We start from the raw sequence: 26,540 nt of genomic DNA, 5'->3' as shown, positions 1-26,540 counted from the left end.
AGTTAATTTAATGAACACTTCATTATTATCAAATGAATCAATAGAAAAGTTGATTGGTGAATTTATATTGGCCGATCAGATCTCATTCAATATTCTTCATTGAAGAATCAAGAGAGCATCGCTACAAGATGCCTTCTATCTATCGATGCACTATTTGAGCTTAGGTCTAAATGATACATTTAAAGCCTCACTTGAAGGTGTATCCAATAGAAATAAATTTTTAAATTACTCAATTTTGTTTATTATCTTTAATTCAACGAGCATTAGCGAGTTCTTACTTTTGACTCAATGATAAAATCGTTGTTCGTCTGTTTGTATGTATTCTACAATAACCTTCGTACTAAGGATCAATCAGCTTCAAATTCATATTTTTCGAACCTTTTTACAAATCAGTTTGTTGGACAACAAAATTTACCAACACCGTCCATTTCTGACACTAAAAGAAGGGAGAAAGGAGAACTATTTTTGCAAATGTAAAATTAAACAACTTTATTCAATTTGAATATTTATTGAAATACAATATAAAATTTTAACAATATCAACAATAAAATATATGTGATTAACAACATTTCTATTAAGCATTTGAATACAATCCAAATTAACTTAAAATAGAAGTACTAGCACTAATAGAGAATGCGCATAATTCATAAAATCAAAACTCAATTATTCAATCCTCTAACATAATATTCAACGTTCTGAATTCCTAAAAACGAAGATAGAAATGTACAATGGACACAAAATTCTGGACTTTGAAACATGAGCATTAGCAGTATATTATAGAATTCAGCGGACTCTCAAACTCTAGTCAGAAACTATAAATTACTTTGTGAACCATTTGAGAATTAATTCAGTAAATTAATAGTACTGAAGTAGTAAGAAACATTATATTATTAAATCATTAAGAATAATAGTTTTTAGTATAGCATGATTGGAAGGATAAATTACTATTACCGGTACACCTAAATCTATTCAAATACCACATGGAGGTAGGTAGTAGACTAGAGAAATTCATTTTGAAAAAATAAATTTACACAAGTTCCACTAAATAAATTTCACCAATGTTTGGTTTTAATTGAGTCTTGCTACTGAAAAGATTACTTGTTTCCAAGCTCTATGTCACAGTATACATACAGAATGGAAACTTGGCTAGTACCCTGGCGCAAAAATACTCCATCTTGTTAGGAAGTTCCGCATTGTAATAGCATTATTGATGGGAGGTTCGGATCACTTTACTGATCCGGATCAATTGATCTCGTTCACTGCCGCAAGCCAATCAGAAGACCAGGATTGGAACTTCCTAAGGTCACGTGACGTGTCTAGTATTTGTCCCATGTAAAAAGCATTGGTTAGATAGATAGGCAATTGATTGACAGTTTCCATTCTGTACCTATTCTGTGTCTATGTATACGGTACCCTAACAAAATGTCTGTAGAACATTAGCAACTCTACAAATATTGTAAAAACCTTCAATAACACAAATGAACTTCATTCTTCACTCAACTATTAAAAAAAAACTATAGAATAAATGCTTATCACTCATTGAAGATACTCTAGTTTTGTAAAACGAATATGGTAATATTTGAAGATTCGAATGTGGTAACTTGTGTTCAACAATGGAATACTTCTAAAATATAGTGGGAATGAGGGAGGAAAATCAAATGAATAAACTATAGGCCAGAAAACAAATAATTAAAAAGCGATTTAACAAGGGAAAAAAGATAATTGAAAATTTTTAATATATTTTCGTAGTATAAATCTATCAGAATAGTGTACGTGATGAAGATTTATAAACCTGTCTGACTTAGTGGATACGTATAATACAAGATCAATCAATTGAAGGAAAGCAATAAAATTGGATTCAATTCATATACAGTACAATAACCATTGCTAATATAATTATTATGAAGGTAATCCTCAACTCTGTAACTAATATTTTATTCCAATATGACAAAATTATTGCAAAAAATGTTTTTATCATGAGCAAGAATTTTAGAACTGTTTTATAAAGTAGATATGAAATAGAATGCATTTTTTTAGTAGATTTGAACTATTGATAAAAGTATGGTTAGAGAACTGAATTATGGCACAATCCTATGGAGTCAAAGACATTTCCTTGCAGTCAATGTTAATCATTGAATTCAGTGGGTAGATTAGATGCTGGCTCTATAATTGAAAGACCTGGGTTCAAAACCCGGCCCGGGCAAGATATTTTTTTCAGGCCACTCCCGTGTTTCGGATGGACCGCTAAGCCGTCGTTACCGGCTGCCTAATAACATTCTTCAAGTCATGTAGGCCCTGAAATTGATCAGGTGCGACCTGAAAACTGACACCAGACCTGAGCCTGAATTGAGTGGTCGAGTGATAGCTTAATCGTAGCTATCACTATCACAAATCACTATCACGTAACAACTAACAATCGTGTAATGAATGTAGTGTTGTGTCAAAAATGTCATCATTGATAACGACTATTGTCATTTATATTTATCATGTCATAAAAAGGAAAAAATAATTTCACTTATTGCACTGAGAAGTCATAGACTGTTACAGAGTTGCAGCACAGAATCAATAGTTCAGTCATCTAATTTGAGACACCCGACCACGTGTTCTTCCAGTGGCGGCAGAGTTGCAAATCCTCTCTGACATTCTGGGTTCGGACATATGAATTTTTCGGCGGTAGTCCTTTCAGTCGACCCCTGAAATTGAAAAACAAATAATTGTAATATTCTTAATCTTTGATTCCTATAAGTTCCAGATGTTAGCACCGTGCATGCTATTCTGCCGCTCGGAACAATTCAATGAACTTCATATCAAACCAGACTCTCAAACTATATCTCAGATTACAAACCAGACTCAGACTATAATTGTCAATAGTTGACCAACATCAAACCATTTCTGTGTATCTGTGACCATTCTGTAGCATAATAACAAGATAATGGAGTAATGCCCAGAGTATGCCATGATGCCAGATTCATTGAACAGATAAACCGTTCCATAGCTATGGATTCTATAAATATGTTTAAGAAACCAATAAAATGTATTGAATACATAAAGTTATTGAATCAAAAGCTATAACGTTGTTTAATGACTGAGAAACCATGCATAAGTGTGTTTAATGTAGTTTACTTGCTGATTTGACAATAAAATAACGATCATGACACTTTATCACTTCTAATTACTATAAACAGCAATTGAACAACGCTATCTTTAATAAACGAGCTTTAGCGAGTTTTTACTTTTGACTCAAGGCCAAAGTCGTTGTCCGTCTATTGTTCAACAATACCTTTTGAAAGATTTGATCAATCAGCTTCAAATTTTGAACACATATTCTTCGATCCTTTTTATAGATCAAGTTTTTTGGACAACAGAATTTACTGACTCCTTCATCCTTATAACAAATAACATTGAAAGTGCTCAAGAAAAAAATGTGTTGTGATTTATCATTTAGTCAGCTGGAGTATTAATTGCATGCAGTTTTAATTCATTCATAGCATCAGCTGAGGCTATTTGGGGGCTGTCAAACAGACAGTCCTTTATGCGCTGACACATGATTTCAGCTGGTTAATATATAACATAATGAAATTACAATTTTTACATCAACAAACTGATATGGGTTATCAATGTGCACATTATGCCATTCATTTTCTCTTGGAACTGTGTATCGAAACCATGTATCACATGACTACCTTGAAAAAAATGAATTTGGATTAATATGAGACACAAAAATGTTGAAGCGGCACAGTCATTTTTCAAAAGTTGTTTTTCATATGAAACCTACTTCAAATTATTTTAAAAAATATATATTTAGCTGTTTCAATAATTTTCACAAACTCTGTATAATTTAGGGCCGGTTTCCGAGCTCGGGATTTAGCCAAGTCCTAGACTTTAAACAGCTGGAGTCAGAAAATTGGCTCTCCGAAACGGGGCGTAGTCGCAGCTTTTATAACAGTAGTTGTAGTTTTTATTTTCTCATTTCTATAAATTGGGAACGTTTTCCCTTGACGAAGTTGGACATTCCTAAATAATTCAAAGTAGCTGAAACTTTACACTATTTTCTCTTTATTTTATTTTGTGTTCAATTTTCTAATTTTTTCGAAATTTAATTCAAACGTGACTATGACAATGACTGCGACTATGCCCCGTTTTGGAAAACCAATTTTCTGACTCCAGCTGTTTAAAGTCTAGGACTTAGCTAAATCCCGATCTCGGAAACCGGCCCTAAAAGTTGCGGGGTTTAAAGGTTGCAATACAACAGTTTATGAGCGAGTTCTCCAACCCAAAAAAGATTAGCTGAATAATTAATAATCAATACGAGAAGAAAATCTCTAATGGAGAATTTTCCAGATGCTGAAGTTTCCGAAGCTAACTATATAGCTTTCTAATCAACCGGTTTTATTATTTTATAGATGTTTCTTCAATAGACTTAAGTATTCCATTCTATAGACAATTGATTCAAGACAATTCAACTCAATCTATATTGCAATTCACATTATTTGCTAAATTCATTCTTCAAGAAATTTTAAAATCTCGTTTGATTTAGAGGAAATAAAGGAAGTGTAAATTCTTTTTATACAGCAATTACCTTTGCCGTAGAAGAAGAAGCAAACATATCCAAATACCTTCTTTTTACAAATAATAATTATTCACGTCACTTTCTTACAAAAACTTTTGTCATAATTCTGAAAAATATTATAAATATTTTAACATCCTTACCTGACGTGATGCCTCTTGTGAAGATGATGATGAAGAAGAAGAACGGGCTGGAGTCGGTTGCCTAGAAAAAGAAATACAATTGTATTTACGGTATGTGAAGTCAAAATCAATTGAAATTTGAATAAAGATACGGGAATAATCTGAGAAATTAGTTTCCAAAAAGCATTCCAGGTATTGAATAAATGCTTCAATTCACAATTGCACGATTTTGGAAATTGTGCAAAACAGGAATGATGGAAATTGTGCAAAGGTAAGGAAATGCATCGCTCTTGAGTAGGCTATTAGTATCAGTGATTTTGTTGCTTACTAATATCATTGGCTTTTGCTATTATATGACTCTTGTTATCTGGATAACAGTTTTGATCATGGATCGATAGAACTGAAGATAAGAAAATGATAATATCTTTTATTGGGCGGAGAAAGTCTGAGGCCTTCATAGCCACTCATACATGACAGTTTGAATCCGAAAACAAACTGTCTGTGCTATGTGTAACTGTGTGTGTTATTTTTTGCTTTTATATAATTTTTCTATTAAGTGAGGTCCACGTTATAAAGGCAGCATTTGATCGAAAATGGTGTTGATATCCTTGTCGTCATTTAATAAAGCAGATAGCCTTTTCTTGCTCAGCAACTTGCCTAGATCGTTTTTTAACAATCTAGAATAAAATATAATTATTGATTTTTTTAAACAAGAATATACAGTTAGTATTTCATCAGATATACCGGTATCAGCTATCTTCTATAGAAGGCAGTGGCAAGATAGAGAATCGGCAACTGTTCTCCCATCTTTCTCCACTGCCATAAAAACATGGACCTCACTATAGAATAACCCTATTTCGGTATGAAATTTCTACTTAGAGGATTTCAATGTGAATACTCTGATTGAATATTGCTGTAATAAATAATATTCTCCACGATAATCATCAACCAAAAAATATATACATAAAGATACTGGAAGGTGGAATGATGTGTCACTATCAAGCTGTAAGTAACAATGGTTGAAGCATGATCAGAATAGTTGGCAGCACAGAAAAATGTTATGCCGCATCTGCATGTTGGCCCAATGAAGGCCAATGTCGGCCAGCGCCAGTGTGTGGATGGGTGGCTTGCCAAAGCTGGCTAATACATTGGGCACTGGGCATATTGCAGGCTGGGCCAACAAGAGTAGATGCGGCATAAGACTTCGATTAAGAATTAATCTAGTTTTCGATAAAAATAAATATAGTTTAATATATTTGAAAATAATTTGAAGACGGACCTATTGGCTGCGCCAGCATTGTTTTCGTGCATTGCTTCCAACTGCGTGATGAGCTGTTTGTTACGAGCCAGCAACAATCGGTGCTCTTCTTCTATCCTGTTCTTCTCACTCACCAACTCCTCCCGACTTCTCCTTTCGGCTTCAAAGTCAGCTTTGTATATGCTAGCCTGCAAATATTTATATATATATATTTCGTTACAATAAACCGATCAAGCACCTAAGATAATTACTAATTGAAAATTATAAAAAAACAAATTAAAAGTACAGATTGATTGATTATGTGTATTTGGGATTTTCTGTTCTCTAAGGGAACCTTATGTTACCTACACACTCAGCCCTTGGTTTCTGCTTGAATAATAGGAAATTATAATAATGATAATGATGATGACTGATGAATGACATCAAGTGGTCACCAGTTTAACGGGAGTAGCGAGCGCTCGTCACTTATGTGAGCAATTTCTGTTTATATGTTTGTATTTCACCGGATCTCGAAAACGGCTCTAACGATTCTCACGAAATTCAGAACATAGTAAGTAGGTTTATAATATAAAAATTCGATTGCACTAGGTCTCATCCCTGGGAAAACTCGCTGAAAAACACTAAAAGGATAATTACTATTCATCCTTGGAAAAGTAGATGATAATAATTATTTCGTCGTCTGTTGATGATGGAAGTGAGTGAGCGAGTTCATGTGTGTGGGACTGTGTCAAAATTATTACTCAGCTGTTGAACTTTTGTAATCATTCAATCAGGTACTTAGTGCCGGTTGCGAAAAAGCCGGGTTATTTTCAATTCTGATTAATTCCAGTAGATCCATCTTTTTGAAATGGTCTTCTCTGATTTGGTTCACGTGAAATTAATCAGGATTAAAATTTAACCGGCTTTTGTGCAACCGGGCCTTTGTGAAGGAAATTTTTGCATTCAACTGGGAATTAAACTCAATTTACTGTGATTAGATAAAACATTTCTGTATAAACTATGAATGTTATTATAATTTCTTCTTTCGTAATAGTTGTTTTATGCTTTTGTACTCCAGAGCGAAGCTCGGTCCCCGATATTCTGAGTAATTAAATGACTCGATAACCGCTCGGCTAATTACTCTTCTCGTGATTTACAAACACATAATTTTGCATTATAGTACTCAATGAATATAAAATGTTTATTTTAATAAACATACTGTTATAAACAACTGTTTTTATGATCAGAAGTTGTGATTCAATCAACACAGTCCTTTACTTCGAGCTTTCTAAAAAGTTGAAGAATGAATGAACAAACGTTTTCTAATCGTATTTTCACATTAATAGGTAGTCTTCAGTAGTAAGCTCTGAGGTAAGAAAACATCGCGTTTTTTTAAATCAGTGCAATGGCCAAAAAGATTTTATCTCCAAATAAGTATGATAAAAAATATCTAATATCCTGAATGAATATGACGATAATTGACAACATGATCAAAAAATGAAAACTCGAAGAACTAACCTGAGCTGTGAGAACTTCAATCTCTTCTTTATCACTCTGCAATTTAGATAAGTCTTCTTTTAGCTTTTTAACGAGCTCGTTGTTTCTAGAAATTTCTTCAGTCTTTTCCATGAGTTGAGCGGTGAGTCTGTCGAGTTGTTCAGCAGTTTTCTTATGTTCGCTCTCATTGGCAGAGGAAACACTTTCCTGAAAGTACATAAAAATACATTTTTCTCATGAAACAGTTTAGACGACTTAATTATCTTTATTGACGTAAACTCACAGATATAAAGCCAAATTATACAGGTTTGAATGATGTATTAATCATCAAACATCGTGGAACTGTAATAATGACAAAAAATGGAATAAATTAACAAGCTATTAAAGATCATTGAAAAATGTAATATTCTTTACAAACTTCTATACACAGTAAAGCAATAAAACTTATTTTTATCGTCTCAACTTAAACCTGAATTTTACCTGAATATACAATAGCACCAAGAAGCTCAAATAAATGAGACTTTCTATCGAATGTGAAAATTGATGTCGACGATTATAGGCTATTATAGTATTCTCAGTATTGTGAAAATGTATGGATATTCCACGAATAAACAAAAAAACACAAATTTATAGAACACAATATTTACACTTCCAATAAAAAGAAATAATCACACCAAGAAAATAAAAAATACAGTATTTTACAGAATTAAAAAAACTTGCAAAGCTACAGATCAATTTCATTAAGAAGCGAAGAAACACCAGTACAGACATTTCTCAATAACTGCAAGCAAACATTTTAATACGTCAATTTACAAAAAGAGTAGGTTGACAAAAAATGAAGAATAATATTAATAATGAGAAAGACACATTAGTGATAAGAAAGACCTTCCGGTTACTGGTTATTGATTCATGGGAGTTGAATTTTTATGCATGGAATTATTAAACAAATATAAGGATTGAGAAGTGACGAACCTTCATTTGATTTTCCTGTTTGAGCCATTCCCAGTCCTGGTGGAGAACTTGGTAATCGGACAACAAACGCTGAAAGTATTGGCGTATTTCTCCTACTGTTTCTCTGTGCAAATAAAAAATAGATCGATCTAAGAAGAACATAAGAAACTCAAACACAGAATTACGTTAAAAAGTATTTATAAAAAATTAGTCCTGATGATGTTTCGTAAAATGCATAGTTGTAGACGAATGTCTACATATGTCTTCATATTCAATTAATAAGACATATATTCATATTCAATTATGAAGACATAATGTCTTCATATTCAATTAATTCATTTGGTGATATATATTCGTATGGTCAGGGGGAAAATATAGTAGTATCGTCACTAGAAAAGAGTCGTCAAGAAAAATTAATATTAAATGCTTGCCAGACTTATACTTTCAAAAATTTAAAACAATAAAGTTACATGAAAAACACAATCATATAGAAACAACTTTATATATTCATTGTGCTAATACAACTTGATTGATGAACAAACGAGAAATTTACTATATTACTTTTCTGAGCTTTCATTAATATCTATTATTTAATCGATAAATTAATATATTTCTGTTTATCATAGCTTCTAGCTGGTACATCTACTTGTTAATTCTGCTACAAGCAAAAAGGAAATACATCAATATATCGATGGAATAGGCGTATTCGATATTAGATGAATGTTCCCGTAACCGTAACAGGAAATCACCCAATAAATTCAATGTCATGATCATCATTAGAAGGTAAACAAAAACGAGATACTTTACATGGAAAATTCTGATTATGAACAGTACAACTGGTTTCAACATTGATAGATTCCAGCTTTAGATTCACATTATTCGAAATAGTGGAGTGGAACGATAATACTAACAATGATAATTGGAAAAATAATCATGCTTCTATGAAATTACTAATAACGCAATCTACTTACTTTCTTGATAGACTCAATTTTTGTTCTTGAAGTAGTAACTTCCTGAGTTCCTTGACCTCTAGTGCAGCATCACCACCAGTATTCACATCCACAAAGCTCTCTAGAGATTGACCAACCCTATAACGATGAGTTAACGCCATTAAATTGGGAAATATTACACTCCTCAAACAAACAATAATTTCAAATGATACTAGACCGACCCATACAGCGTAGAATGTTGCTTACTTTCCTCAAATTGGCCACCGTATGATGTAGATATTCTATCTAGTCATTTAGTACAAATAGTTCTGTTTAAAAGGTTGACCATTTGTGCTATGTGCACTCCAAGTGTATTTCTCATTTTCTCCCAATTAACCTCTGTTTGGGTAAAACCGCATATATTGGTCCAGTAAAAGTTCACATTGACTGTCATTAGTTTAACTAGATATGAATTTTCATCTAGTTTCATCCAATTATTGAGCCATAGATATCATTATTAATTTTACTCGAAATAATATTGTACAGCATGTAACTACTATCTATTTGAATCGGTTGACAGAATTTATCTGGTTAACGTTCTGCACAATTCCCTATCAAGATATTAGAACGCTACACATTTTCTAAACAATTGGAATATAATTTCAAATTACTCAAGTTAACCTATATATTTATTAAATTCACTGGAGAATGTCTCCAAAGAATATAATATTAATAATTCCCAAGGTGAAAATCAGCACCTGTCATTATATTTTGAATTCGTAGCAAGTACGTTACATTCTTGGAAAGAGTAGAGCACCGAATCTAGCAGCAGATATAAAAACTTGAATTTACTTTCAAGTAACAGTCAAATAATTTATTGTGTAAACGCGTTCATATTTATAGTTCAAAATATAAACCACTTAGATAAGGATGATGATGAGGTGAGAGTAAGAATAGTCACTTGTTATAGTTTACCTTGCAAATTCTTCCTCGAATTTCACCATATGCTGCAACCATTCAGTGTATCGTTTGATTTGCTCCATGGGTTGGATGGCTTTCTTATCAATTTCGTCTCCTAGAACCTGCAATTAGAACATTTTTGATACGTTCAAATTATATGATAGATGTATCTATAGAACACTTGGATTTATACCATATTATGATCTCAATGTTCCAATCCTTCATATTTGAAAATTTCATTTTTTAAAATATCCATAATGACAACATAATATAAATTTTCCTTTACTGGAAATATCGGGTCTTTTTTTAGAGGTATAGAACTTTAAATTGTAATAAAACAACATGGATTACTCGATTGAAATAATTTTTTTATCGATAGATTATCTTGTGGCATTAAATTTCGATTATGATTTCTGGATCCGCCTGGCTCGGATGTAGTTCAATCTGGACGTCTAATTTTCTATTGCTTTTTCTAACATTTGTGTCCGTATATAAGCAATAACACGGCGAATGTTGTCTTCCAAATGGTCAAGCGTTTGTGGCTTATCCGCAAAGGCCAATGACTTTACATAGCCCCACAGAAAGTGGTCTAGCGGTGTGAATCACAAGATCTTGAAGGCCAATTCAAAGGTCCAAAACGTGAAATTAGGCGGTCACCGAACTTGTCTTTCAATAGATCGATTGTGGCACGAGCTGTGTGACATGTTGCGCAGTCTTGTTAGAACCACAACTCCTGGACATCAGACATCATGGTTGTTCAATTCAGGAATAAAAAAGTTAGTAATCTTCCATAAAGCGGATGGACGCATATCAGATTCCTGTGCTCGATGGCGGATGGACTCATTCGGGTATTCCTCAATGGTACGCTCTACAGTAGCAATACCTACTTTTGTACGCACCTTCGGCGTCTCTGGGGATGCGAGTTATCAATAACATTAAACGTGATGCGAAAACGTTCCATGTGTAATCGAATTAAATGCTCTGTTGGACGATTTTGTGGACGATAAAATGGATGTAGGGCGCGATAGGTATTCCGCATAGAACCGTTATTTTTAAAATACAATAATTGCACTAATTGCAAGCATTGTTTAGGGGTTGATTCATTCATGATGAATTGCCAAACAAAGCTGAAAATACTTGACAATTGTTGAATCAGTCGCCACCTTGAACAGTAATGCCAAGTTCTATACCTCTAAAAAAATATCCGTTACAATCAAGCCAATGTTAAAGAATTTAAAAAGATAGTAGAACATGACTTAACATGGCATTATGTCTGTAGCACATTCAAAGTTGAATAATGTCTGTGTAGGCTAAAAGTGATATGATAATTCACCTCATTCAAAGATTAATTGGGCGAGTAAAAAGCCTTTCAGCTTCACTCGTATCAGCATTGAAATAGTTATTTGTGCAACTAGTGCGCAAAGTGACAGTTTGCTGTACAGAAAGAAACGTTTACGCCCGAGCCGTAGGCGAGGGCGGAATGGTTTCTTGAGTGCAGCAGAGGAACTTTGCGCACGTATTTCACATTAAATTTTTCCTACAGATACCATTGAATATGAAAAGTGGGTAATTATGGGTAAAATTCCCTGAAATCCATCAAATGTATTTCTGTGTAATTTTATTATTAATAAAAACCTTAATTTATTTAAAATTGAATAATGTAGTAGTAAATGAATGAAGGCGGCTGTCACTCATGTGGTGGCTGTCGCTGTCATCCACTGTTATCCACTGCCTTAATATTATTATAACGTGCACCACAACACTATACCACACTATACCACTGTTACCAACTTAATTTTGATTTTCCTGCACTGGTGCCCCATATAACCGACTAACTATTTTGCGTTGCCATGTTGTAAATCTGGAGTGCAGAAAAAATTTTTCCCGCACTAGAGCGGAAAAGTGATTCTTAGCGTTCTGTAATCAGTGCAGGAATGGCCACTGATCAAGGTAACTGTAGGAAATATTTATTTGTGCAACTAGTGCGCAAAGTGACAGTTTGCTGCACCGAAAGAAACGTTTACGCACGAGCCGTAGGCGAGGGTGGAATGGCTTCTTGAGTGCAGCAGAGGAACTTTGCTCACGTATTTCACATTAAATTTTTCCTACAGTTACCATTGAATATGAAAAGTGGCTGATTATGGGTGAAATGATGGCTGGAATCCATCAAATGTTTGTCTGTATAATTTTGTTATTAATAACAACTTCAATTTATTTTAAACTTGATAATCCAATTGAAAATTATTAATTGATAATTTATTTTAATTAAAAATTAAATTAATCCAATTGATTTGAAAATTTGAATAATTCTGAGTAAATCTTAATTTCTAAATCATTTTTCAACCAATCAATTTATGAATGAAAAAAATATTATTTGAAATAATGAATAATTATTAATATTCAAAATGTATAATTTAATGAGTTCTCATTTTTATTTATTTGAAAATCAGAGAAAATATTGATAGAACAAATTTGCATTCAAAATAGACGCTAACAATGTCAACAGCTGATTGGGATGGCTGCAAGGTAATACGCAAAGTATTAAGAGTACGCAAAGTAATATTTTGCGCACTAGAGCGGAAAAGTGATTCTTTGCGTTCTGTAATCAGTGCAGGAATGGTCACTTTTTAAAGTAACTGTAGGAAAAAAATATTTTGAGTTTCTTAAATAAAAACTATATGGGTCTATAGACCTAAGTGTCCTTGGAAAAGCTCTTCCATAAGAGCTTTCAATAGATTCTACATTCAACATTGGTTGAATGGGAAGCGCTGGCATTATTTATAAGGAGTTTTGACAGTTGAAAGTGAATCTTAACAGATATACGCGCCTCGAACACGCTCCGCACTCGCTCTGATCGTGAATGTTACGCAAGAGGATCGAAATATGTTCGAAGGATAATCGCGCGCTTGTCGTATTGTTGAATTCGCTACAACCTAACCTCACAAATGTGAAACGTTCAATCCAGCTGATCGGGTGACAAAACTAAATAAAATATTCTGACCATGGGTTTGCTGGGTAGCATAATAATACATGTTTATTAATTATGTATATATAATAAATTGATGATAATTATTATGTTTGTTGCATTAATGTTGATGTTTTATCACAAAAAAGGTGATGTCTGTCAATGTTTTGAAAGGTGAAAGGCGTGGTTGGGTGTTCGGCTTCTTTCTTCTAAATTTTAATATGCTGGTACCTATTATTAAAAATGTTTTTATAATTTTACATTATTTAATTTCAATGATTTAATAATTAATTAATAATTTTGATGATTTTATATGCTAACACAGAGATCGTAACTGATCCAACAAAAACGTTAACCGCGCATGCGCAACTATTGGTTAGTTCGACCTAGGAACTTGCCAAGCTCGAGCTCTGTTCGCGTTCCATTCTTGCTCCACCTGCGATCATCAATCGATCTGCTCGAGTGACGTTCGATTGCGGAGCAGAGCGTAAGTCTGTACGCACCTTTACAAGCAAGATTATTTTTCATAGCACTACTCGCTTTCTTGTTGGGCATCGCATTTATTAGAAGGACGTTGTACCTTACTACATCTTGCAATATCACATTGTGTACGTTCTGTGTACAGTAAATTGTTCCAGTTCCAATCGTAATGTTCCCACGGAACGCCATTTCATAATCGTTGGTTCAAGCTTTTGGCGCGCACTTATAAAGTTGATTTACACAAAAATTTGTCGTTTACTAGCTGTGTGAATGAAGAAAGGCTGTTTTACAAACATAATTTTGTTGGTTATGTATTCTATGGCTATGCTATGGTAAACAAGCTATCAACGCATGCGCAGAGAAGCAAGCAAACTACAAAATTCAATCGACCAATGAGAGCTCGGAACAATTTACCACGCTTTGACTGTGGGGCAGGAACTTGGAACTGGAACTGGTTTATGGTACAGTATCTGTCAAAATTCTTTCCATGGGACGCTTCCCAATTGTGAATTGGACAATTCAACACATTATATTTTGATAGAAACATTAAATGGTTCTATTTACCACAGAACGGGCCCATTGAAGTCTGATTACAAAAATGTATATATTGTAATGACTTATTACCACAATTTTGTATCATGCACTTTCAATGTTATCCTGTTATATCCTAGAAAAGGACACAAGAGTGAGTCAATTTAGCTCACCAAAGAACTTGATCTGAAAAATGTCTACAAAGTTTGAAGTCAGTTGTTTCAAGCTGTCATCAGTTGAAGTAAAACATGCGGAGAGCAATCATCTGTATAATAAACTGGAATTCGGTTGGCTGATTGAAGTGAGTTGACTTACAGCAACAGAAGGAGGCAAGGGCTGTTGGTGCATGCGCGTTTGTTGGGCCATAAGCCGTTCGTTGTCAATGCCGAGCTGCCTGCGCGCGCGTTCTGCGTTCTCCAACTGCTTGGTCAGCGAACTCACCAGCGAACTCAGTTCGGCCTCCTTCGAGCTCCGCTACAATTCAAATGCACAAATCAAGCGATTCATCTTCCACAGAAATAGAAACAAAATCATCATTACTCAAAATGATTATTCATAATTATTAACTCAACTTTCACTTGATATAACTTGATTATAAAAATTCAGTAATTGTAGAAAGGAACGCCATATAGGACGGTTCAATTACGAGAATAGCTAGTCATTCTCACCTAGCGTTTGGAGTAGGACTCTATGGAGGAACATCTCTTGAAAACTTGAAAAAATTATTCACAGTTCAGAAAAAAGCAGTCAGAATCATATTGAAGTTAGGTTTCAGAGAGTCTGTGAGAGAAAAATTCAAAAGCCTCAACATATTGACAATTTATGGACTGTACATAATGGAATGTATTCTGACATTGAAATTTAAAAAAGAAGAATATGTTACCCACCGGTATCATACACGCTCAAGGAGAACATACGCACTTCATCAGCTCAGGAGACACTTCTTTGAAAAACGGCCATCATACATGGGAGCAAAGTTCTTCAACAAGCTGCCGATTGATGTCAGAGAGAAGGAGGGTGCAGACTTCAAGAGAGAACTGAAGAGATATTTTAATTTCTATGAGCCTGTACTCAATTCAGGAGTATCTAAATTGAATTGTTGTTAATGTTGAAATTCTTTGACCTCTTTTACTGTGACGTTATTTATATTGTATTGATGCAATGATGAATAAAGAATTATTTGATTTGATTTGATTTGAAGAAGACATATGATTGTCTGCCCTGTTGGCTAAACCAGAACAGAGTGCGAGAGAAACAGAGCAAACGCACTGTTGGCCTACTCTTATTACCCCTCACGCCACTGCAATTTGCAACCTTTTCTCGTGAAGACAATCTAAATTAATATATTGCTGAATTCAATGAAATACTCAATCAACTAGTTAATCTAAAGAGAATATCTTGAAGCTTGGTTCCGAATGACTAGACTTGGAGTGTACAAGCGTAATTTTGATGTGTACGTCAAGTTGTTTCTTTGCAACACATAATAGATATTGAATTTCCATCACGGGTATGATTAGTAAAGAGACTGTAATGTTGTCCACTCTGTCGAATAGTGCAGAACAGACTGTACTTTTGATGTCTTTTCTCGATTTAAAACATATTTTCGTGACTGAACTATTTATATCCGAGAATGCGGATGAACTTGACAGATCCTTAAAGGGTAGATTTCTATAAGTCACCTTTTTATTGATCTGCTTACGTTGAACATATCCTAGAATGCACTACTCCTCGACAACATATCACTTGGCTGTCCACTGATCACAGTTTTATAAAAATCACCAAAAAATAAAATCAACAATAATTATTACTATGCATATAATATCTACAGAGTGTTTCCGAAATCCCTACCAATATTTTAGGGTATTGTTCCAGAGAAAGACATTTTCTAAATAATATCATTTTCAAACTGTCCAAAAGTCCTCAGTTACTCACACAACCGCTTTTTTGTTTTTTCATTATTGTTTTCTAAATAATGGCTGAACATACGGAAGTGGAATTTTGCACAATCATTTATGACAACTAGACAGAGCTACAACAAAATACGATACTTTTTCAAATAGAAAAAATAGTGAAAAAGACAAAATGAAGGCTGTGGCAGTAACTGAGGACTTTTGGGCAGTTTGAAAATAGTAATTAGATAAGTTTCGTACCCAGGAACATAGCCTACCCTAGAATAGGGAGTTCGAAAACACCCTGCAGATTTTTGCTATTAGAATGGTGACTAATAAATGAATTTGCTAATAGATTCTACTTGTATTGAAACTATTATAATCTTCATATTCAATACAACAAAATCAATTTATTTTATACAAACATACCTGTTCATCAAAAAAAATATTGATATTCATTAATGCAAGTGGCATACAAAATATCATAGAGTAATAAATGATGCACACACTACTAGGAAGATGGATTATGAAAATCATAGCTATGAAGATAAAAGAAAGCTATGAAGATGTAATGGAAAAGCATGAAAGAAAAATACAAACCTGCGACAGTTTAACCTCTCGCTGTTGAGCAGCTGTCAACAAGTCAGTCAGTGATTGCACTTTTCTTTTCAAATCTTCATTTTCGGCCATCAATGCAGTTTTTATCTGAAAGTATGAAAATTATTTGAACTAAAAACAAAAGGATAAAAACTAAAAAATACATTAACATTGGATAAGATTGCTTTGTGTAACCACAAAATTTTGAGATTTTTCTTAAATGTGGATGAATTATGTGAAAAAGACATCATTTAGAGAAATTATTTTTACCTTTGCGTTAAGTTGCTCAGCTTCTGTGTCAATCTGTGGCTTTTCTGAGAGTGCTTGCTTCAATTCTTTGTTCTCCAGTGTCAACTGAAATAGAATAGGAAGTCAATTAGATCATAACTCAGAAACAGTGAAAATACAACCCATCTTTTGAAAAAGTTACCATTTATAAAATATGGAAATATTTCAGTTTTGGGCTAGGCCTGTTGCTCTCGCCCAGTCACATCTATAGATTATAATTTGTTATTTCATCAATGAATAAATGAATTATAGCAACATATCATAAAATAACTATGCTGTAATTTCATATTTCTTCAATTATTACTTTAAGAATTTGATAGTCAGTACAACAAAATCCTTGATTTTCTCTTGCCAATACATGTTCTTAATTACCTATAAAATTCACTATTTAAATTTTTCGTTATTCTAAAAATAAATTGTTGGATATACAACTTCGATTGATAAATGTTAATTTAAAAATTTCTTAGTTTGAAAACTCACATCATTCATTTATTCAAATTCCAAAGGTACAACACCAATTGCACAAAGAAAAATAACAATACACACATTATTTGGAAGAGTTCACTCTTATTGTTGAAAGATTTTTTTATCTTGAATACACGCAGGTGTAGAAGCATCAAGAATTAATAATTCAGGGAAGGAAAGAAAACCTCATAGATATCACAAAACATAGTTTTGAAAAGAAAAAGGAGAGAACATGTCAAATCGAACTGAATAGTAATTGAATAATTATTTATAATGGAAAACATAGTAGCTGGGGTGCCAAATTTGGCTTTGACATTTCTCAGGTAGAGCTTCATCTATGGTGCAAATGTCAGCCAAATCTTAGATACTTTGTTAAACATATTATTATTTTTTGAGTACATATTGGTATTGTGGAGCAGTTGCATATATTAGAAATGAGAACACTAATTCTATTGAAAACTCCACTCTGTGTGGATAGTAGACTTTGTTTATGTGAACTGATAATACAATCAGTGTTTCTCAAAAGTATCAACAAAACTTACTTTTCTTATGTACTCTTTGGTATCTTCAAACTCAGCTTTATGGGTCTGATGCACTTTTAGCATTTCATCCTGCCACATTTTCAAAGTCTGAAGTTGTTGCTTTGAAGCCAAATTATGTTGTTGAACTGCAACTAAACACGAGAAAATAAAGAATTAGAATTAGTCACAATACTCGAATCCCAATACAAACAAAAATCAAGCATAAGCACATATTTATTGTTGAAGCATAAAACTGGAATAAATAATTAATTTTAAACTTGAGTTTAAGAGAATTAGATTTTGTGATTTGCTGATCAATAATTTGAGCCAAGTACACACAACGAGACAGTTTGCGCAATTTTGTCTACTCGTCTACGAGTAAGTTGCGAGACGAAAAATCGCAGGTCTATGGTCTCCAGTCAAAAATGGGAGGCTTTATGAGACGTTAGAAATTGTGATTAGAAATTCTTTGTCTCAAATCTGTTCATTGTAGAGTGGACGCTAGACACGACTATTTTGGACATGACTAGCATGTAATGTAACCCCTACTTTGCACTGGGAAAAATTTGGTGTTGCAAAATGCAAGTACAGGAAACATAAAAAATAGAATTATCTATTATTTTGTTCAAAAAGTAGATAATCTTTATTTATAAGAGTTGAAGATTTCCAGCAAAAAATGGGTTTGATATGTCTCCAAGAAGAGATTCATCACCGCGCTCGCTACCTACTAAGCTACGGAGCTATGTAAGCTAAGGAGTCGCTTGAAAAAGCCCTGTTTGGTGGGTAACGTTACGTAAACTTTGAATCACAAATTGATTGAATAATTTTTTTTTATTAAATTATAATTGGTTGATTTATAGCAATAAAAATAAGCCTATGTTCAATTGTTCATCCCTGGTGAATTCAGAATCTTTATGCAAAATTTAAATAAATCAGTTAAGTAGTTCAGACGTGATGACGTCATTGTGTATTTCCTTTCACGTACATCTTTAATACCATTGTTTCCTACTTTATATTAAAGATTAAGAAATATTTAAAAAACACAAATAAAGTAGTTGAATCAAATTTCATATTAAAAATCAGACATTTTTTCTAATTGAAGAGTTGTCTACTTTCATAACTTACCTTTAAGGTTCTCATTTTCCTTGATTAAATCTTGAAGTCGAACCTGTATTTCTTCATAAGTCATATTCAAAGGAATTTCAGAATTCACCTGTAAATCGAGAGGTATATATTTTTAAATTAACTGAAATATTCTAGTCAGCCAAATTTTCAAATTACAAGTGCAACAAAATTTATTCAAATTCATTGGAAATTCAATATCTATTACAACCAATAAGCGCTACAAATCAGAATTAGAATCATACCTGTTGTTCCAAAATAATTTTTTCCCACTTATGACTCCTATATTGACTGGTACTCCAGCCATGATAGATCGTACATCCTAATATAAATCGGACTTATATTTTACTTTATTTCTTACCCCATACAACTAACTGCAAGAATTTAGATGATGAGACCATTAGAGTGTGGACACATCGGACTATTCAGCACTCCAATTGTGAGCGGGTGGTGTTGCAGTTAATCGTTTCCCGTTATCATCCTGAAGAGCCACAGTTTTATTCAATGGGAGTGAAGGAGGCGGCCTTCACAAGCATTATTAGGACGAGTCTCTCAGTTCCGTGTGTTCCTGGGAGTGTTGAAAATCCACATTCCGATTTGTAATCCTGCTACTTAGGGCCGGTTTCCGAGTTCAGGATTCAGTTAAGTTCTAGACTTTAAACAGCTGGAGTCAAAAAATTGGCTTTCCGAAATGGGGCGTAGTCTTAGATACTTTGTTAAACATATTATTATTTTTTGAGTACATATTGGTATTGTGGAGCAGTTGCATATATTAGAAATGAGAACACTAATTCTATTGAAAACTCCACTCTGTGTGGATAGTAGACTTTGTTTATGTGAACTGATAATACAATCAGTGTTTCTCAAAAGTATCAACAAAACTTACTTTTCTTATGTACTCTTTGGTATCTTCAAACTCAGCTTTATGGGTCTGATGCACTTTTAGCATTTCATCCTGCCACATTTTCAAAGTCTGAAGTTGTTGCTTTGAAGCCAAATTATGTTGTTGAACTGCAACTAAACACGAGAAAATAAAGAATTAGAATTAGTCACAATACTCGAATCCCAATACAAACAAAAATCAAGCATAAGCACATATTTATTGTTGAAGCATAAAACTGGAATAAATAATTAATTTTAAACTTGAGTTTAAGAGAATTAGATTTTGCGATTTGCTGATCAATAATTTGAGCCAAGTACACACAACGAGACAGTTTGCGCAATTTTGTCTACGAGTAAGTTGCGAGACGAAAAATCGCAGGTCTATGGTCTCCAGTCAAAAATGGGAGGCTTTATGAGACGTTAGAAATTGTGATTAGAAATTCTTTGTCTCAAATCTGTTCATTGTAGAGTGGACGCTAGACACGACTATTTTGGACATGACTAGCATGTAATGTAACCCCTACTTTGCACTGGGAAAAATTTGGTGTTGCAAAATGCAAGTACAGGAAACATAAAAAATATAATTATCTATTATTTTGTTCAAAAGTAGATAATCTTTATTTATAAGAGTTGAAGATTTCCAGCAAAAAATGGGTTTGATATGTCTCCAAGAAGAGATTCATCACCGCGCTCGCTACCTACTAAGCTACGGAGCTATGTAAGCTAAGGAGTCGCTTGAAAAAGCCCTGTTTGGTGGGTAACGTTACGTAAACTTTGAATCACAAATTGATTGAATAATTTTTTTTATTAAATTATAATTGGTTGATTTATAGCAATAAAAATAAGCCTATGTTCAATTGTTCATCCCTGGTGAATTCAGAATCTTTATGCAAAATTTAAATAAATCAGTTAAGTAGTTCAGACGTGATGACGTCATTGTGTATTTCCTATCACGTACATCTGTTTACCATTGTTTCCTACTTTATATTAAAGATTAAGAAATATTTAAAAAACACAAATAAAGTAGTTGAATCAAATTTCATATTAAAAATCAGACATTTTTTCTAATTGAAGAGTTGTCTACTTTCATAACTTACCTTTAAGGTTCTCATTTTCCTTGATTAAATCTTGAAGTCGAACCTGTATTTCTTCATAAGTCATATTCAAAGGAATTTCAGAATTCACCTGTAAATCGAGAGGTATATATTTTTAAATTAACTGAAATATTCTAGTCAGCCAAATTTTCAAATTACAAGTGCAACAAAATTTATTCAAATTCATTGGAAATTCAATATCTATTACAACCAATAAGCGCTACAAATCAGAATTAGAATCATACCTGTTGTTCCAAAATAATTTTTTCCCACTTATGACTCCTATATTGACTGGTACTCCAGCCATGATAGATCGTACATCCTAATATAAATCGGACTTATATTTTACTTTATTTCTTACCCCATACAACTAACTGCAAGAATTTAGATGATGAGACCATTAGAGTGTGGACACATCGGACTATTCAGCACTCCAATTGTGAGCGGGTGGTGTTGCAGTTAATCGTTTCCCGTTATCATCCTGAAGAGCCACAGTTTTATTCAATGGGAGTGAAGGAGGCGGCCTTCACAAGCATTATTAGGACGAGTCTCTCAGTTCCGTGTGTTCCTGGGAGTGTTGAAAATCCACATTCCGATTTGTAATCCTGCTACTTAGGGCCGGTTTCCGAGTTCAGGATTCAGTTAAGTTCTAGACTTTAAACAGCTGGAGTCAAAAAATTGGCTTTCCGAAATGGGGCGTAGTCGTAGTTTTTGTGATAATATTATTTTTTTCATTTATATGATTGGAAACGTTTTCCTTGACGGAATGAAACATTCCTAAATAATTCAAAATATCTTAAACTTTACACTATTTTCTCTTTATTTTGATTTGTGTTGAATTTTCTACTTTTTCGAAATTTAATTCAAACGTGGACTACGACTACGCCCCGTTTTGGAAAGCCAATTTTCTGACTCCAGCTGTTTAAAGTCTAGAATTTAGCTGAATCCTGAGCTCGGAAACCGGTCCTCAGTGTTGCTAGGAGTGTGAAGAAAAAACGAAGCTCACAAACAACACACTCAATAACACTGCGGTTATCATGCAATTGATATTGAGCTCCGGAGCGTGCTCCTTGGAGTGCCCCGCTATTGTGGGGGCCACTTCACTGCAGCCTTCATTAACGAGTGCCATCTACTGCAATGTGATATGCCGCTTTTCACTTACTTGTACTGCCATAAACATTTACACTATTTAAATAAACTATCGTACAGCATTGTCACATAAGATGTATGGACTCAATTTCACACAATCTGATAACGCTAATATTTGATCCACTGAATGCTCTAGTCTCAACTTCTTTTAACCTAATTAAACACTGATACTTACTGTTAAGAGAGAAGTGGTCGGCGTGTTTCCAATGCCATTTTGATGCAACATGGTTTGACTGGTTAGTGAACAGATCAGACTCTCTCGATGACTAGAGTCATCAGCTGAATAGCGCTCAAGAACAACAAATGATTCTTCTTCGTTTGAGTTTACTGGTCGATCGCCGTTCATTTTTACCATCGCAACCTAATAAAAAGATTATAAAATCAATCAAATTGAAAAGTAGCACTTCTACTAGAGGGCGGCGTGCTACAACAGGTTATACTATCCAAGCTGGACAAGCAAGAAGCTCTATTACCTACTTTCGGAAAAGGGCTTCAGAAAGTAGAAAGCAGCACCAATCCAGCAGGGGATTGAAGAAAACAATGAATCAAACCTTGAAAATAATGGCATGGAATGGCAATGCCATCCTCCAAAAGAAGTAAGAATGTAAACTAGAATTTGTACTAAATAATGAAAATAGACAACTGCCTTATTTCAGAAAAACACCCGGTGAGAACGACATTATTTTATTTAATTTAATCCTTTATTATATTGGAAAAAATGCTCATTGGTCTTATTAGACTAGATTGTAATACATTTAAAAAAGTAAGTTATTTGTAGGGTATATTGTACCTTTAAGTTGAATGCAAAAATTGAACATGTGCAACATCTACATGATTCAAGTTTTGAATTAACAAAACTTCAATTCAAGAAAATTGAAGACGGGTTTACATGGGTATAGTTGGATTCAAGTATCTGTTTAATTATTGTTTCTCAAGTTTCTGTTTTTATTGTTTCAAGTTTTTTTGAATACAAGAGAACTTGACTAATGTGAACCACATTTTAGGGATACTTGTATTTACATGAAAAATTATAAATTATAGAAACCTTATGGAAAAATCTGGTGTGGCGCATTCACACAACTTTCCTTGCCGTTATGAAAATTCATCAACTGACGCTAGTGTTCAGGCGCATCAAGTCTACTATTCAAAGATCCAAGCCAGCTGGTGACAGGACAATAACGCTGCAGACACACAAAGTCTGCTATCTCTTCAGAGTGAATGATTTAATAGTAGAATCAACAGTTGCCAACAGTTTGCAATTTAATAATCTTATTTTCTCGAACTTCGAGCTTATTTTCAATTTAAGGTGAAAATGTTACTGATCATTAATTGTAGAGATTTTTATGCTCAATCTTTTCCACTTGAATTTTTTTGTTTAAATTGTATCTGAAGCCTGATAATTGGGAATCTAAAATCAAACTTTGCATAGATGGGGCGAAGCTCCTGGAATTTTTACAGATATTGGACTTGTAACAGTTGATAAAGCTTATCAATGACTTTTTTAAGTATAAATTTGATCAAAATCGTTGGAGCCATTTTAGAGAAAATCGTGAAAAACCCTGTTTTTGACATAATTTTCGCCATTTTAGCCGCCATCTTGAATTGCATTTGATCGAAATTGTTCGTGTCGGATCCTCATACTGTAAGGACCTTAAGTTCCAAATTTCAAGTCATTCCGTTAATTGGGAGATGAGATATCGTGTATCAGACGCACATACACTCATGCACACACACACACACATACATACAGACCAATACCCAAAAACCACTTTTTTGGAAACGTATAGAAATTTGTAAATTATTGGGGTACCTTAATTTTTTCGGAAACCAATACTTTCCTTACCTATGGTAATAGGGCAAGGAAAGTAAAAATTATTATATATATATTTTAATAATCATCTGCTAATCATTTTGATAATCTGCTTATGACGGATTATTTTTCTTTAACTTGTTCACTTGCGGCCATGCCTATGTGATATTTCTACTCCATGAAGCATGAACACTATTATCATTAACTAGTGACTGTTAATGAAAGTTCCACGTAAAAGGAAAATAGCCTACTTTTGAATTATACAACATAAATTAATAAAAACTCAATGAACAATATTGATGGGTGTTGCTTAGTTTATCGTGTTATAGCCCTAATTAAAAAAAACAAACGTAAGACCGTCATTCCCCATAATTGCCATCAAATTTTTTATTGCGATTGATTTCGTATTATTTTGATCACAAAATAAAAAATACCCATTGGCCGTTAAAAGTTAAATTTAGGCTACTAACCTTCAATTACATTTTGTACAAGACTTTTCGCACACCTCTAAATTAGGTATGTTTATTAATGTTTCAAAAGTATAAGAGTAGGTTAGCGGGTTAGGTTTTTACTTTTAAATGACAAAATGCTGGAAGGGGTAGGGTTCAGGTAGCCAAGCCAGAGATATTTGCAATGAGATTACATGCAAAATTGTGCTACAGTACTGGTGACTGTCGGCTAATTTTAGTAGTTTTAGATCAGAATAACATAGGCCTACTGAATCAATAGGAACTATTTTCATCAAAAATTGACGACAGGTACAAGGCCTAGCAATCTTAACTCACACCATAGAAAATTCAATTTCAATTTGGTTTAATACATTGGAACCGACAATGTCCACTTGGTCCACTCTCAAAATTTTCACAGGTTGTGAGGTTATGTGTTGGGTTTCAAGTGCGTTTTACTTTAGCTCTTGATTTTTATTGCTTCAATCAACATCAACTTAAACCTTGAATTTACTTTCAACTTTTAGTGTTAAATAATAACTTATCTCAATTTATAATTAAATACAGCCTGATTTTGCCTAATTAAATAAGCCTGCTCTTGGTTTTTATTGCTTCAATCAACATCAACTTAAACCTTGAATTTACTTTCAACTTTTAGTGTTAAATAATAACTTATAATTAAATACATTGTTTTATAAGTATGTTGTCAACATTCCATTGATTCCATCATGTTATAGGCCTATTAAGATTGAATGGAAATGGGAGCTACGCTATTTCAACAATCAATGTTATAGAATGAAAATCATTGGAATAATGGCTTTTGAATATTAATACGATAGCAGACTTTTTCATTAAATAAAAGCCCATTCAGTTATTTGATGATAACTGCAAATAACCAAAAATGAATTATGTAGTGTAAAATTAAAGAGGCTCTAGTTATTTTTACTGGTGCACAGACAAAAAATAAGACAAGAATAATCTTATAAAGAATTTAGAGAGAATATAAATGTTTGACGTATTTAAAGAAATAATTTATTGTGCAGGCGCATAGGTACTTACCTCAACAAAAAGCTTATAATTTCAAACTCCAAATTGCTGGAAATAAATCAACAGAAAACAGCCTACAAATTAAAATTCACGCAAAAAAAGATAAATCACAACATGCAACAAACGATGTTTAGATGATCAATGCTTAACATTTTGCCAGAGATATTTTATTTTAAGATAATGAGCTGACTAGTACAGAGATGAAAGAAAATAATTTAAATATGAATGTGTTTATAATCAGTGTTTCACACACTTGAGCAATAGATGAAGTGATGGATTTGGATTACAAAAACTACCATCATGCTCAGAAATGTTTGCAATACGTCACTATATCTACTTCGTCATTTTCTATTATTTCCTATGAGTCACAAATTTGTAACTTTCAAGACGTCATTAATCCTTTCTTTATTCACTCAATCCTATACTTTAGTAAACCTGTTTGAGATTTCCTTAAAAACAAAGACAAAACATGTTGTTGATTGTGCAGACGATAATAATGCAAGCTCCACACTCTCGCCAAGTCGCTTGTCAAGCGAGAAGCGAGTTGTGGATAGTTTGTAGCCATCCACAATCTGGCGCTACGCTGTACACACGAGCGTTTGCCTTGGGCTTGCATTCGCATTTGTGAATTTGTCTGTACACTGTTTGCCGAGGCATGTGGGCGAACCGGAACCCTTTCGGTATTTCTTTTACCACAGAAGAAGAAGACAAGAACCGTGTTCTCTCCTTCGTGTTTGTACACTCTCAAATTTATAGGTAACTAGCAGAAACCCGTGCTTTGCAAGGATCTATTTTCAAACTTGATAATCTGAAAACTTGACGTAATGAAATTTTAAAGAACTTAAAATAGGCCTATAACCATCCTTGGTTAATTAAGAATCTAGCCTATAAGCAAAATTTCAAGTTAATTAGTCCAGTAGTTCAGACGTGGTGATGCGTCAAACATAATTTTCCTATCCCATACGTGTATAAGCCAACTCTTTTTTATTAT

The 26,540-nt window shown here is 33.5% G+C and overlaps 1 protein-coding gene across 2 annotated transcripts; it reads right to left on the bottom strand.

Moving 5' to 3' along the window:
• Positions 1 to 488: 488 nt before the first annotated feature.
• On the bottom strand, positions 489 to 26,044 carry LOC111044244 (optineurin). 2 transcript variants are annotated; one of them, XM_039422387.1, is made up of 14 exons: positions 25,562 to 26,044; positions 22,422 to 22,607; positions 21,101 to 21,188; positions 20,008 to 20,138; positions 16,996 to 17,079; positions 16,729 to 16,833; positions 14,555 to 14,713; positions 10,279 to 10,385; positions 9,346 to 9,462; positions 8,396 to 8,498; positions 7,445 to 7,630; positions 5,969 to 6,135; positions 4,711 to 4,771; positions 489 to 2,693 (listed from the first exon to the last, which is right to left on the bottom strand). In XM_039422387.1, exons 2-14 carry the CDS (start codon positions 22,599 to 22,601, stop codon positions 2,571 to 2,573), a joined length of 1,611 nt encoding a protein of 536 aa, XP_039278321.1. In that variant the 5' UTR covers positions 22,602 to 22,607; positions 25,562 to 26,044; the 3' UTR covers positions 489 to 2,570. The 2 variants fall into 2 exon arrangements, with proteins under 2 accessions (XP_039278321.1, XP_022185025.2); XM_022329333.2 differs by lacking the exons at positions 20,008 to 20,138; positions 21,101 to 21,188; positions 22,422 to 22,607; positions 25,562 to 26,044 and adding exons at positions 18,021 to 18,151; positions 19,125 to 19,257.
• Between the last annotated feature and the right edge of the window lie 496 nt (positions 26,045 to 26,540).

Source organism: Nilaparvata lugens, chromosome 2 (assembly GCF_014356525.2).
Source record: "Nilaparvata lugens isolate BPH chromosome 2, ASM1435652v1, whole genome shotgun sequence".
NCBI lineage: Eukaryota > Metazoa > Arthropoda > Insecta > Hemiptera > Delphacidae > Nilaparvata > Nilaparvata lugens.
This window is presented reverse-complemented; position numbering and strand designations above follow the sequence as displayed.

Coding starts and splice junctions, on each gene's coding strand:
- LOC111044244 (XM_039422387.1), bottom strand. CDS start 22,601: ATGGTAAAAATGAACGGCGATCGACCAGTAAACTCAAACGAAGAAGAA. Junction 16,834..16,995: donor CTGAGCAACTTAACGCAAAG/GTAAAAATAATT, acceptor TCATACTTTCAG/ATAAAAACTGCATTGATGGC. Junction 2,694..4,710: donor CACAAGAGGCATCACGTCAG/GTAAGGATGTTA, acceptor TTTCAATTTCAG/GGGTCGACTGAAAGGACTAC.